Below are 15,499 nucleotides of genomic sequence, written 5' to 3' on the forward strand. Positions count from 1 at the left end.
ACAAAAAAAGCCCAGGGTTTTGACAACAAAGTAAACAGAATAAGAAGCAAAAGGTGGGTGTGGTTGGATTACCACACTTCTGGTAACATGTGGGGTGTGACCTAATAGGCTAATGAGCTGTGCTGTCAGGGGTGTGGCCTAATATGCTAATAGGTTTCTGCTGTTGGGTGTGGCCTATTATGCTAATGAGTTCCTGCTGGGCTTTTTCTACAAAAAAAGCCCTGGTTATACATGAAACATGCTCTTGGGCAAAAGTCTGTCCCAGTCCTGCCACCTGAGACCTTTTTAAGTGCTAGTGATAGAGCCTAGGACCACTGGCATGCAAAGCATGTGCCTTACTACTGAGCTATAGGCCCTCCCCTGGATCTGGAAAAACTGAAGAGTCATTATGCCATGGGCCATGCTGGAGCACCTCTAAATCAGGAGTAATAAAATGCCTATAGCTGGAAACAGCATTTTGAAAAACTATGTAAATAGTCCAAGATTGGAAGTGGGATGGTTTTTATCATGCCAAATCAGTGTCCTGAGTAATATAGGCATTTTAGTCATTTATTAGACTGAGCTCCATTATAATAAATTCTAAACATTGTTTCAGGAGAAATCATTTGTGTATTGTCATTAATGGCACCGTTATCCCACATTTCAGCTGTTTGAGCCATAACCTGATGCAATCAGCTGAGTACACCACTTAGCTTTGTTCTCCATTTGATTTGGCTTTAACTAAAAGTGAAATGTAGTTATTATAGCTGGATTACTTTTAGACAGTCTTATTTTCCAGGAAGGCAAACTATAAATGAACAGTTGCCATTGTGACTTGGAGGAGGGAGGGGATGTTTGCTGTTTCTCTTGTTCTTTGTAGCCTATGTTCCTCAGACTCTTAAAAATGAACAGCTATAAGTTCATCTTTACTTTTAGTTCGCATTTTCAATCAGGAAACTAAAATAATAAAGTATATTCTGAATATTTGTCTGGTTTTCCTGTTTGTAGCAAAGATACTGTTATGTATGATTATAATTTCCAGCCATCCTATCAATATGCTTATTCATGTATTCTCTGATTATTCTTAAAATATTGTAATGAGTGGGGAAACTTCTGAAAGCAGATGTTTCAAAAATATCTAGTAACATGATGCTTAAAGCACTTGTTTCAGATAATTTAATTTTATAATGTGACATTCAGTGGAGCCCTTGGTCGCTTATAACATTATAAATACTTTGGGTTTGTACTGTATAGTCTGCATCTCTCAACGGGTATTATTTCCTACAGCCAATACATTATGAATACTCTGGAAACTTTCCTCTGTTATCCTATACTAATTTTCTGTATTACCTCCATTGATTTCCGTCTAAGTTAGTAGTACAGTGACCATTTACACATTGGCTTCTTTTATCTTACACAAGTTATGGAATTGTTCTTTATGGGGTGGATCCTACCAGCTTTTCCATTTGATCTCTTCCAGTTATCTTCCTCGCTGTAGCTCCTGTCTTATGTTGCTTTTGTCCATATGGTTTTTGTTCATGTGGGTTCCATAATCCAAGTATACCCATTTGGTCATCAAAAAGGGGGCCCTCCTCCTTCTTTCACCATAGAAAAGCTGATAGGATCCTATGTATTTTAAGAACTTGGATGTAAACTTTACAAGTAAAGCTATGTCGCAAGTATTTCTTCACTTCATTTGTAGCAGAAATTTGCTGTTGTTGTGTCTTTGAAAAGTTGTTCCCAATCCATTTTTTCCAGGTGGTTTGGTCAAATCATCTTATTTATCCTAAGCTGTCCTGCTGGTTACCTTAAATCTACTTTAGGTTTGCTATCTGGCTTTAAGATCTGTTGGTTTTAATGAAACTATTCCTAATTGTTTGCCTGAGGCAGAAATCTATTACTCGCTCTGTGAGGAATTCTGTAATTTTGACCGGACTCCTCCAAGGTTGTGGGGTTGTAGGCTCAGGCAAAGATTCAGGGAATGAATTTGCCTTGTGATGCAGTTCTCATTTACCCCAAAGAGTCTGAAGTTTGCCACTAGAATCATACAGTCATTTATTTTGCCATGTTTCAGATGGGAATAACTTTTTCAATAGCAATACAGAACCTTATTAGAGCAAACCATTTGAATATAAATATAAATCTTCCTTCAGCAAAAATCCCATTGTTGAAAAAATATTATAAAGATCATACTGCTGTTAGCTGTTGAAGATTTTCCGGGTTGTATGGCCGTGGTCTTGGCATTGTAGGACCTAACGTTTCATCAGTAGCTGTGACTGGCATCCTCAGAGGTATAACATAGAAAGATGGAGTACTCTCAGAGAGAGTTATACCACTGAGGATGCCAGTCAGCTACTGGCGAAACGTCAGGTCCTACAATGCCAAGACTACGGCCATACAACCCGGAAAATCTTCAACAGCTAATGAACTCCGGCCGTGAAAGCCTTCAACAATACATCATACTGCTGTGTTTTTAAAATTGAGTTGTTCTGAATGTGGTCCGTAGGCAATCTGGACTGTAGGCAATTGTCTAAAACTATCATCTTTATGTTGTAATGAGCAAGCAAACAGACATGGTAATAAAGGTTACAGTCTTAAAATGGTCTCATGGCCTTTTCTCTGAGTGAAAACAGATGTAGTATTTATAGAGCAGTGGGACAGCGGTGTTCTCACCACACTCAAATCTACCAGTCCTTCTCCATTGTCAGGATCTGGGGGAACTAGTAGCAGAGCATAAGAGACCTTTGCGTGGCGTGATCCAGACCTGAACTTTCCTCCTTCCCAACGCCTGGATGAGTTTTGCACAAGGCAAAACTCTTCCAACTCCCGAGTGAATGTGCAGGGAATGAGCATTATTACAAATGAGCAAATCCTATGTTACCGCTAGGGTTGCCAGCTCTGGGTTGGGAATTACCTGGAGATTTGGGGGGTGGAGTCTGGGGAGGGTGGGCTTTGGAGAGGGAAGGGACCTCAGCAGGGCATAATGCCACGCAGTCTACCTCCCAAGGCAGCCATTTTACCCAGGGGAACGGATCTTTGTCATCTGGAGACCAGTTGTAGTTTTAGGAGATCTCCAGACATCGCCTGGAAGTTGGCGACCCTAGTTACCACATCTAGCAACAATCAGAAATATTCATTCACCTTTATAATACCCTTTCCCCTTGAGGCTTACCTGATGCCTATTATATGATGTTCAAGTGTCAGGCCAAAACATGTTTTTCTTTACCCAGGGTTTTAACCGAAAAACAATATTTTAGTCATTTTCTGTGGCTTCCTTCTGATGGCGGTTTTATGAAGTCTGTTCTACATTCCCTGCTAAAATTGTCTTTTTATGCTGCTGTATTGCTTAAGTCCCTCATTGTTGTTGCTTTTTAATGGCTGGTTTTAGCATTGATAATTTTTATTATCTGTTAATTTTGTGATGTTGTTGTTGTATTGGCTTTATATTGTGAGCTGTCTTAAATCAAGCCTCTGGAGAAGCGGCAGATGCACTTTTCCAAATAAATAACTGGAAGTTGTTGCTCCAGCATTATTGAGTCTACAACTATTGGCTGAACCAGCATTCAAGCTACTACTGTGTACATCTGTTATCTAAAATTAGGGCTGTGTGTGTACATGTGGTTATGTCTAGAACCCACCTTGGCTTCTGTCTTTACACTCCATCTGCTTAATTCCAATATCTATGGCAGATTACTCATCTACTATTTTTCCCCCTCATAACTCTTAGTGCTAATTGAAGACATTTTATGGCTAGCAGAAGTTTAGATCAGGAGCCTGGAAGTCTTGCAAAACCTTTTCATCTAGAAAGAAGTGTAAAATAGCCTTAACTGCTTTCTTTCTGTTAAAGCTATAATATATCTACACTAGACAGTTCTGGTATTGTGCAGACCTAATTTAACTGTGCTTACTCAGGCTCAAACTACATGCTACATCCCCCCCCCCCGATCATTTTAAAACTCTGTGGGTTTTCCCCCCAAAATCCTATTGGGATTGCTTTTTTTGTGAGACAGAAAGTCATGGAGAGATTGAGCTATTTTACTCTTTCTTCCCTTGTCTATTTCCCACTGAAAACCTATCCTTATGTTGCTTAACTTTCCACAGGAGGAAGAATATAGATAGCCATAATTCTTCCACAGTGGAGGTAAAACAGGAATAGAAATGTATTTTGAACTACTGGATTTCAATAGAAGCTAATTCCAGGTGAGAATGCTTAGTTCTGCAACCCACAGAATGTCAGACAGAGGCAATGCGGCCTAACTCCATGCTCTGCCTCTGATATCTCAGGCATGGAGGAACACAGTATCCCTTTGTGGTACGATTTGACTTCAGCTATATATCCATTTGTCACTTCATTCTGTCTGCCCATGGACTATGAAGGAGGTACATTTAAGAGCTGGATCAGGAAGGCATTTAAATGCCTTCCCAGGGCTGGCTTGCCCAGGCTCCCCGCAGCCGCGGGGTGCACGGGCAAGCCAAGGGAAGGCATGCGGTGTGGCCTAATATGCTAATACGTTTCTGATGTTGGGTGTGTCCTATTATGCTAATGAGTTCCTGCTGGGGTTTTTCTACAAAAAAGCCCAGCATCCAGGTAATTATAATGGCATTATAGTTTGAGAGACAAGAAGAAAACGGAATATAAAGTATTAGAACCATATATCAGACATCCGTAGTTGCTGCTGAGCGATGCCTATTGGAAGGTGTAATACTGGAAATAATTTTCAAGGATATAAATGGAAAGTCTCTACAAATCTGCTTAGGCAAAAAATCAGCAATGTGTTGATTCCTAGAGTAACCTCTGGTTAGAGTTCACTGCTAGAGCTGTGCAATGTTCCATGATCTTTTTTGTGTTTTGTTTTTATATCTCCCTTCCTTCATTCCAGTAGCTCACCATTTTCCCCATGTCTCTTTATACTTCCTCTTATTTGTTCGTGCCCATAAAGTGAATTCTCTAGGCATTCCTTCAGAAGGGCAAATCGTTATACTTCTGCCAGAGCATTCAATAACTGCCATCTTCTTTGCCTTTTCATGCTCATTTTACACCTTTCCTAGTAAACTGTTTTTTCCTGTCGGCTTCTACTTCAGACTTAAAATGCCAAATGGTTGTTTTAATGAAAATGAAAGGCTATTTTCAGTCATATTCATTTCTGTACAGCTAAATCCTAGCACAAGAAGTCAACTATTTAATTTAATTCCCCCCCCCCGAATGTGGGCATACACACACACACACATATCAGTACTGACACTGACAACAAAGATGGCCAGTAGAAGAAAATGAAGAGGGGTAACAAACTGTTTACTAAGTGCTGAGATCTTTAAGTTGTTTCACAAGTGACTTTTTAGCCTTTGTCAAATTTGTGAATATAATATTTCACACGTGCCAACATATGTAGGTCTACAGACTGGTTTCATGGAGTTGCCTTTGTTCACAGGGCCCAGGTGCGTTCAGACGGGCAGCTAATCCCGCCATTATGCCAACTTGAATGCCAATCTTTTTAATTCATCGTAGCGCGACCAGACATCTCCCTGGTAGACAGCGGCCACTGAAGGAGGCATGCGTGGTGGGTTTTTAAAAAACCTTTTTGCACATGCGCATAGACGTGACAGCACGCATGTGTAGAGATTTTTTTTAATGGTGCCCACTCTGGACGGTCTGATGTCAGACCACCCCAACGGGAGGATTGCGTGCTGGTGGAACGATCAGATGGGTGAAAGTCCGCAGTTGTCCCGCAAGTAACCGACAACCCCAGATTTAAAGTGCTATCTTTTAAGTACGGCTCTGAAGCGCAGCAAAATGGGATGCCCACAGAAGAGGGACATTTCCCAGATGTTTGTGTCTGAACATTACCTTTAGATCCGTGAGGCAATTGTGCCTCACGTGGATCTAAAGAACCATCTGATTGGACTCATAGAGAAGGCACTGACACCTTGATTCCCAGTTGCAGATAACAAAGAACATGCATTCAAGAATGTCAGCAAGTGCTAAGAACAAACACATTTCATTTTACTTATTGATGAGCCAATGTGAACATATGGAAATAGTAGAGTGACCTCAAAGTAACTGTTTTATTGCAAAGGAACTTCAAGAACAGATTAGAAGGAGATATTGCAGATTATAAATTATTACAACACTCAGAAGAATGGAACCCCCAAGGACTTGACAGGGATATTGATTTTTTATCTCACTACATATGCTAACCTCATCCAGTCCTTACATCTGTATTCCCACCAATCCCCCAGAAAAGCTATGCATCCTCTATTTTATTTCTTATTTGGAATAGTAGATTGGAATGTAATGTAATGAATAGTAGAATGCAATATAATTTCGAATAGTAGATTAGAATGTATTTCTCTTGGAACACAAAAGATGCACTGTACAGCCAATCATTCTACCTCAAAGAAGAGGACACTGTCCTCCATGATTGAGAGGAGATGGATGGAGCCTTCTCTCTCTTCCTTTCCTTTCCAAGTCCCCCCACTGCAGCAGGGCAACTCCAGGAGGCAAGGGAAAGCATTCCTCCTGTGTAAACTGATCAGCCCGGTGGCTCTGTCCATCAGCTGTTAGGTTTAAATGGCTGGCAGCTGGGTTTCGGTATAGCTGAATGAACCCAAATAAAAGCCAAATAAAATTGGGATTTTTCGGGCTTAGCTCTGATCTGTATTCGGCTTACATGATACCCCCAAAATACCAATAAGGTATTCAGATTGGTTTATGCTAAATGCACACCCCTAATCAAAGGTACCATTTTCACGATCCGCAAGATCTAAGTGAGAATATGAGCTGGCACGCTTAACTTTGCCTTATTCTTCAAACATCTATTAATGTTCCTCTTGCAGTTCACCAATAGAATCTGATCTGTACAGATTTCCCATTGGCTCTATGTACTGCTACTGCTTATACTAACTTTTATTTCTTCTTCTAGTAAATCATGAATGTATACTTGTCATGACTCAGGTGGGGTGTCACCTGATGCTGCCACCACTCTGGATTTAAGTTCCCTTGAGAAGGCTCAGAGTACCCTCCTGTCAGCAAGCTGCCATGTTCTTGGGACATGTCTCGTCCCTTTCCCATCCCTGCCTTTCCCTCACTCCTATAGTTGTTATTCTTTTCATGTTAGGCATCTGTAACTGCCAAGGTTCTCCAGCTGGTGTGATGGGGTATTGTGTCTTTACGCTCTGGCTTGTTTAGGTTTCCCGTGTGAACTCAACTTGTGTTTATGGAACTGGCCGTTGCTGCTCTCAGGCCGCTTCGCGCCTTTTCTAATCTGTAACCTAACGAGGGAAATGAGCTCATTGGTCTAAACCTTGTTTGAAGTTCCTTTAATACACCTTCCCTGGTTATTGTAGTTATTCCTAACAATCTCTGTATGTTCATGATCAACCATGCTTTGGAAATAAATCTTGCTTCTTTTTGAACGTGGATCTATTCTCCTGATTTGGGATCTAACACCTCCCAAGACTTTCAGACCTCCCTTTAGGCCGAATAACAGGTGTGAGGACCAGGCAGAGTAAAACAAGGAAAAGGTTTATTTTATAGGAGGTCAAACAACAAGGTGCAGAATAATAACAGTAAGTGGGTGAAAAGAAAAGAAATCAAATGCCCTAACGCGTCTAAATTTACTTTCCCTAGCTCACTATCTCAAGTGGCCTTGCACTACTCACCCCTCCCTCAGGATGAGGGTTTTTCCCCTGCAGCAACCTCTCTTCTGGCTCTGCCCTCTGGAAGAAAGAACAGCTCTTCCTGCTGCTCCAGAACATTTATTCCCAGCCCTTCTCTTTTCCTATTGGTCCATTTTGGCTCCAAAACATCCCAGGGGCTTCTGGGAGTTGTAGGCCCAGCCTCACCTACTGCTAGCCAGGCTCCTTGGGCCTAGTAGGCCTCTGGTGGTACAGCCCAGATCATGACAATACTTCTAACTTTTCCAATAAAAGTGATGTAGCACTGGTCCTTTTAATATGTAACATGGAAATAAAGGAGAAAATTATGTTTGGGACAATGCTGAAAACTACCCCCACCACAACAAATCCCTGCTATTGAATTGCCTTAATTATGCAAATGTAAAGATAATCATACAAATGCTAAAATTTATATCATAGGACATATTACAACAATATTACATTATAAATTTTGAATGCTATATATCATATGGAGGATAATCTTTTTATTTGCTACTTTATGTGGTGTATCCTACTACTATTGTTCATTGTGAAGAATACCCATTTAAATTATGCTATTACTACTCTTATGCATAATATTATGTATTTATTTTTATTTACTTCATTTATACCCTCTTTCTCTCCAATGGGGACCCAAAGTGCCCTACATCATTATCCTCTTCTTCATTTAATGCTCACCACAACCCTTTGAAGTAGATTAGGCTCAGTGTGGGGGTGGCTAAGGTCACCCAGCAAGCTTCCATTGTGGAGTGGGGATTTGGAACCTGGGACTCCCAGATCCTAGTCCAACATTCTAACCACCCCACTGGCTACATAATATATGACCATTCCATGTTGATTTTCTGTTTATCAGTATACATTTATAATCAGAAGGATTATAAAGGTGATACTGGTTCTCTTTATAACCTACAACTGTATATATAGTTGGCTACCTGTTTGGGAGTAAACTCTGTTGAACTTAGCCTACCTCTGAATAAACATGCAAAGAATTGAACTGTAAGAACCATTCACAATTAATGTTTATCTATTATATACAATTCCTCAAGGCCCAATTAATACTTTATTTTTTTTATGCTGTAATAGCCAATATAACTGAGGCATACTTCCCTGTTTTGTCTGGTGTTTTATATGACAAAAATAAAATGAAAAATACTGCCATGGAAGGTACAAGGTTTGCCTCCCAGTTTCAGGCTGCAAACCGTTGCTCTAATTTGGAATCAGAATTCTTTTTCCAAATAATTTAAAATTATTGACAAGGTATGACCTTTCACACAGACTCATGAATCAAGCATATGTAGCATTCTCTGTTGTAAAGAACATCACATACATTATTAATAAATGGCTCGGCTGGCTGAAGTGAAAATTCTATACTGGGAATTAACATTTGCTCAAAATAATTGCCAGCTGTCTGTGGTTAGGTTGTAGTACAGAAGGTTTATTGCTAAACTGGTGAGAGAAACCTCAGCATGAAGGGAAATTGATGATGGTCAAAGGATTTGAAAGAGGGATTGTATGCAACTAAACCTACTTTCCCCTCAGATAAACAGTCTTTGCAAGTTTTTGCATTGCTTCAAAAGCTTGCAAAACTTATTTGACCAAAGGCCTGGGACAAAAGTGTGTGTGCACCAAACAACATGTCATTCATGGTGGATTCAGCTGGACCACAGTGGACCAGCAGTTGTTGTTGCCTCAGGGAATGTTTATTGCCCCAGTACTGAAGGACCACTTCCCTGTTGCCTAGGCAACTAAAGCAGTGCTTTTCCTACCACCACTATATAAAAGTCAGTAGCTTTCTAGCATGAACCAACACTGTTTGAATTTGCCAGCCTAACTTCTAGAAGACTCAGAAATACTGGTAGTGCTGGCATCATTGTAGAGCTAGAGCTACAGTTGAGGCGTTAAGCACACACACCCCATTTGATTGCTTACCTCATCCTCATTCTGCCTGTCCTCCCATAGTCTGCAGTAATCTGAAGCAATGGGATGGGGGAACCAGCAAAGGATGAACTCTTTAAGGATACTGCAGGGGAGTAAGCAGCCTTAGGAACAAGGAAGCACAGAAGTCTTGGCGGTATTGACAGCAGTAAAATCCCTCCTATCTGCAATCCACATGTAAGAACATAAGAAGTAATAAAGTAGGATCAGTGTATTGGAGTTCTGCACCATAAATTCAAAGGCTGCCCTGGGGGATAATCAGCCTCATATTCCCTAGATGTACAAAGGGTGGATAGGTGGTGGTGGTGGTGGTGATGGTGATGAGGGAGGGACGGAGGGAGGATTTATTCAGGGGTTCATTGCCTGAATGTTCATTGATTCCTGCAGTTACCTGGATTGTGTTACGGTCAGTTTGATAGAACAAGACATTAGAGGTATGCACTTTTTGAAAATCCATATTAGTTTCAGACCCAGAATTCAGGGAGGGCACTGGTACCATTAGCTTGATTTTTCAAGATTATCACTACCATTTTGGGATGGGGTGGTGAACATGGAATTTTGAGTCCATCTAAATTATTTATTGTGATGTTAGCATCCCTCTTCCCTTTAAATTTTACAAATCCATTTCCCATAGAACATAATGGTCTTTTAAGAGGTGTTGACTAACAGCTGAGAGGGTTGAGTTGACCCGGTGTCACCCTCATGTCTCTTTAAATTTTAAAAGGCAAGAAAGGACTTGAATGGGCCCAGAGTGACTATGCAGACTATCATCCCAACTGAAGGCTTTCCTCTTCCTCTGGCATCGGAAGCAGCAGATTCTGCCCCTGCAGCCACTAAGGATTGGGCCGGTCGGCCAGCCAGCTGATGGGCTCCTGAGGTCCTGCAAGGTTTGGCTACTTCATCAAAATCTCCTAGACATTAAACCAGACTTACCCATAGGAAACAATGAGACCATTATTTCCTATGGGTCTACGTGGCCTATCATTCATAGGAGTTTTCCATGAGGCAACCAAGCCTTGAAGGACTCCACAATCCCACCTGCCATTTTACAACTGTAGGGATGGGTTCTGCTGTGTCTGATGCCTCCAGACAGGACAATGCTAGCATGGTAAGTCCAGGCCAGTTTGGTCCTTCCTTCCCTTTTCAACCCATGTGGTTAAAAAGACCATCACATATAACACCACAAACTCTCTTAATCTTGAACATAATGCTTTTCAATTGAGTGAGTTCACACACAACTTCTAACCATAAAGAAGTACATACATCAAATACAGAGAAAGCAAATTATGTACAAATTAATTATAACAATCCCCTGCCCCTATTATTCTGCTCCTCCTTGCTGTCACTCTCCTTCCTTCCTAGGGTTGCTAGCCAAGGGCTGACAACCCCTGGGTGCCTTGGGGGAAGAACTTGGCTTAAAATCATAGCGATATGGGGGACTGGTAGAATGCTGTGGTGATGTGTGACATCATATCCAGTTATGCAGCAGGAAATGATGTGGCATTATCACAATGGCACTTTTTCTTGGAAAATTTATCCTGCTGCTGCACCAGGTAATAGCAGGAAGAGGTCTCCCACTATTGGGGGGGAGAGAAAGACCTGGTCCTTTTATTCCCTACCTCCCTCTTCTATCATGTCAGTATTTGGCTTTTCTCCTTTTTTCCATTGCCAATTTTGAAAGTAAAATAATTCACACAGTTTCTATAACAATGTGCTCACGTACTTACATGAGTCTGAGGACAGAATATGGATTTCCTCCAAACAGAATTTGGCTTCTTTAAAGGTCCAATCAAATAACACAGCTCAGTTTCTGACTGTGCTAATGGTAGGATCTGTTGGACATCTTTCTGTTTTGAAGAATTTAGGAGGTACTATATAACTTTTTATTAAACTTGATATTATAGTTTAGCATCATAGGCATGGTCTGTGATTAGTAGAAATGACTGGTGAGGTCTTGAATATATGCACTAATTTGTCTCTGTGACCAGGAGAAGCAAAGGAACAATCACTGCTTTTTTCCCCCTTTTGAATTTTCACAGACCAAATAAAATGGCTGCATTAAGAGCCCACTGGGAAACCTTAAAAGACTCCTCTGTTGAAGCCTCAGAGTACGATGGGGACATGGTTTACAGTTTTGAAAGGACATTGATGTATCTGATGTTCCAAGCACAAAAGCAAAGTCCAGATGACTTCTTCCAAAGAAGCCCTCATTAACAATGCAATCTTACAGGGAGTTATTTTAGTCTAAGCCCATTGATTTCAATGTTAATGGGCTTATGCTGGAATAACTGTATAGAATTGCATTGTGAGTTAATTGGGCAGTCTGATGTAAACCTTCAGTTTATTATAAGTTTACGAAATGAAGTCTCTTGGGAGCATTATGCCTCACTTTCTCATCAGCAAACAGGATACAAAACGACCTTTGGTACTCACCGTGAGAGGTCCTTCTCCTCTGAGGACTGGAGGACATCTGATTGTGGGTGATTCCCACCCTCCTTTCAGGGAGGCAGGACTTCCAAGAACTTCCTGTTTCCTGTGTGGGAGTGAAGTAGAGAATCCAGGGAGAAAAAAACCTGAAGGGAAAAAAGGGGAAGAAAGAGAGGTTAGTGCAAGGAAAAGAAAGGGAAAGATGAAAGCAAGGTTTGGCAAAGCCTAAAAACGCTGCTCTCCCTCTTGAGGCAGGAAAAGAACTGAGGATGAGGGTGACTCCCACACAGGAAACAGGAAGTTCTTGGAAGTCCTGCCTCCCTGAAAGGAGGGTGGGAATCACCCACAATCAGATGTCCTCCAGCTCAGAGGGAGAAAAGCACATTGTCTGTACAGTTTATCACCCACCTGTAATACAATTTAATGCAAAAACTTCTTGAAGACAAAAGACATTAAAGCCTTGACAGCTCACTCAAAGTTTCAAAAGCTAATATTAATATAACCTAGTCAGTAAACTATAAAGCTCTATGTGAAGAATGCATTCTCTTTTTTCATGCAGTTTGGTCAATTGAGTGGAGGAAATGACATTGCCCCGGAAATGCAGTCTGTGGCTTCATTGCTTGGTGACATTACTTTTCCTTTCTTGCTGTTGCTTCTCACAACTGTTTCTTGAAAATTTTCCCTTTGTATATTTTGCTGTGATTTAAGCAGCACTGGTCAGGTATGGCTTTTTCCAAGGTTGCCAGGCATGCAGCATTCTCCGCTACCTTTACAAGATGTTTACAGATCCCACAGTGATCATTCAAGAGCTGGTAATTCTATGGAACTGAACTCCTGGGTTGAGTTAAAACTCAGTACTAATATTATACTACTGTATCTTATCAGTATGCTGATCCTTCCACATTCAAAGGGTCTCTGCTCCATATCTGCACAGACAAGAAGAAATTGCACCCAATCCTATAGCTGTGTTTTATTCCAAGATCCAAGTGATAGGTTTGCAAAGCCAAGGCTGGAACTTACTACTACTGATCTTAGCAGAAAGAATTTTAATGCGACACCACAATTGCTCGCATTTTCTTCCTTTCATAACCCTGTGCTTAGTTTTCAGTATTGTGTACAAAAATGCATGGTGGCACATTTTATAGTATGTAATCTTATAGATCATGTAATTTTATAGATGTAATCTTACTCTTACAGAAACAGAGCCGCTCTTACAGGTCATACAAGATATACAGTTTTGACAGTTCCCACTTTTATGCATATCATAATATTTTAAATTTGAAGTGAGTCTTTTTGGTATGTCACCCCTTCTCAGAACATATTTTGGGGTTTTTTTTGGTTTTTACTCTCTGGAGATTATGTAAATTTATTTTTCTTCCCCTTCGTTCCAGGTCACAGTCTTGGCTCAACAAAGGTGTCTCGTGCACAGACATTTCCCAGCTACACCTCGGAGCAGAGCGAGGAGCATGAGCAGCGCCTCTCACTGTCTAGCAGTTATGGATTCAGCTACAGCTCAGGCCTCCTCCAATGACACACAGACAGTGTCTGACCTGAGAGACAGTCTAGCGTGGAACCTGCCTGTGGGGCCCAGGAGCCGCTCGTCCCTTCCTCAACATCCACAGACAAGAAACAGTAGTGGAAATGAAGGGTGTGAGTCTCCAGGCTGGTGCTGGTGAAGGTGAAAGCTTGGATCACTGCTTCCCCAAGGCAGAATCTAAGTGTTATTTATTTAAATTTTATATTGATTTTTGTCCATGTTTTAGAAAAAGAAATGATTTCTCTCTGAAATCCTACAGGTGTGTGGTTGAGGTTTCTGCATGCCTCAAACACTGCCTGCTCTGGCGAGCAGAGTGTCTCCATGTGTGTGGGGGGGGACAACATAGTATGTTGTCAGTGTGCAGCTCTTGCCAATCAACTCTGTTGTCAGATTTGCTCATCCACAACAGAAGCCACCTTCACTCTAGGTGTCAGCCCACCAACTGTTTCATCATTACACAAATATTGCTCAATGAACAAAACTTCTAAAGGGTACTTCCCAAATTCAGGATGTAAATCTACCAACAGTTACACACAGTTCAGTCCCAGTGTCTTGAATGGGATGTACGCATGAGTAATTTTAGGACTGTAACCTAACATTGCATCCATGAAATGAAGCCAAGGACTCATCATCAGAGTCTCATAAATACAGTAAAAAAAAAAATATGACAGAGGAATCAATAGATACTTTCAGCGGAGTGGCATGGCAGTGCTTAATAGCCCTTCAGAAATAAATTGTGTTGTATATTAAGAAGTCATTTTCCTAAAATATTTCCCACACTGAATTTTTGTGGCCAGATTCTGCTCTGAAGCTATGTACATTCTGAACCTAATACTCCACAGTATTCCATTGTGGACAGGGATCATAGATATCAAGAGGAGACGGTGGAACAGTGTATTGTCTGTCTTCCCATTGTAGATAATATTTTAAAAGTGAAAACTGGATTTAGAGACAGTACATTTCTGACTTGTGTATCGTGCTGGGTATGATTGAAACCATATTGCTGGGAGGAATTCCCATAAGCCACAGTTTTATAGGTCCAGAAGCTTGCCTAGTAGAAATAAAAATAATATTTAAGTTTCTGGTCTTATTGAAATCTAGTAGCAAATAATGATTGCTTTCCCTGATGTCCCGTTTAGCAAGAGGCTAGATTATTAATACAATCATGGATCAGTTGTGGCAAATTTCCCCATCCATTTATCTTCTTGCATGGTTGACTTTTTAAACAGACTCTGTAGAATGAACAGTCATGTGGGACTGAGTTGTGGGGAGTTGCTTTTTTTTAAAAAAATCTTGCTAAACTTATTTTAAATAAAACAAAATCTAATGGCAACTTAGAGACTAACAACATTTATTTCAATATGAGCCTTCATGGGTCACAGAGGGACTCATAGGGTAATTCACACCAAGCCTTGACTCTTCCCTCATCAACCTGCCCCAGTATGGTTTTTCCATCATATGTCTATCTGTGACTTACAAAAATGCATATTGAGATAAATGTTGTTAGCAGGGATCATTTCGTAGAAAAAGAGGTGCAGGAGCTCATTAGCATAACTCATTAGCATAACTTATTTACATATGCCACACCTCCTGACATCACCGGAAGTGTGTCAGAAGGCAACACCCACCGCTCAGGCTCCACTGGACTGTTTTGGATTACTAGCTATTGCAGGGGGGAGGGGAACGTGCAGATCTGTCCTCACAGAGGAGGGAGAGCTTGTACCTGAATAAAACTTGGTCTTAAGGGTGCCCCTGGTCTGTTTTGGAGGGAGCCAGGGGGAGTTCTGCAACTTACCTGGCTGCTTCTTGCTCTGACTGAGAGCTGCTGGGAGCAGGGGGTGGGGCTTGTTACATGTGCCCCGCCCCCTGGGCTCTTTACTGCCGGAGCTCCGCTCCTGTGCACTCCTGCAGGAAATGATCCCTGATTGTTAGTCTTAAGGTGCCACT

The 15,499-nt window shown here is 41.1% G+C and overlaps 1 protein-coding gene across 1 annotated transcript in view; it reads left to right on the forward strand.

Annotated features, from left to right (window-relative positions):
- The window catches only part of DOK6 (docking protein 6), a 133,423-nt gene extending 119,877 nt beyond the window's left edge, over window positions 1–13,546 (forward strand). The window contains exon 6 of the mRNA XM_015407626.1: window positions 13,407–13,546. Within this exon, the coding sequence (XP_015263112.1) occupies window positions 13,407–13,546 (140 nt within the window). The remainder of the gene's footprint in view (window positions 1–13,406) is intronic.
- Window positions 13,547–15,499: the final 1,953 nt, after the last annotated feature.

Source organism: Gekko japonicus, unplaced genomic scaffold, assembly GCF_001447785.1.
Source record: "Gekko japonicus isolate JY-2015 unplaced genomic scaffold, Gekko_japonicus_V1.1 scaffold1379, whole genome shotgun sequence".
In the NCBI taxonomy this organism is placed as follows: domain Eukaryota; kingdom Metazoa; phylum Chordata; class Lepidosauria; order Squamata; family Gekkonidae; genus Gekko; species Gekko japonicus.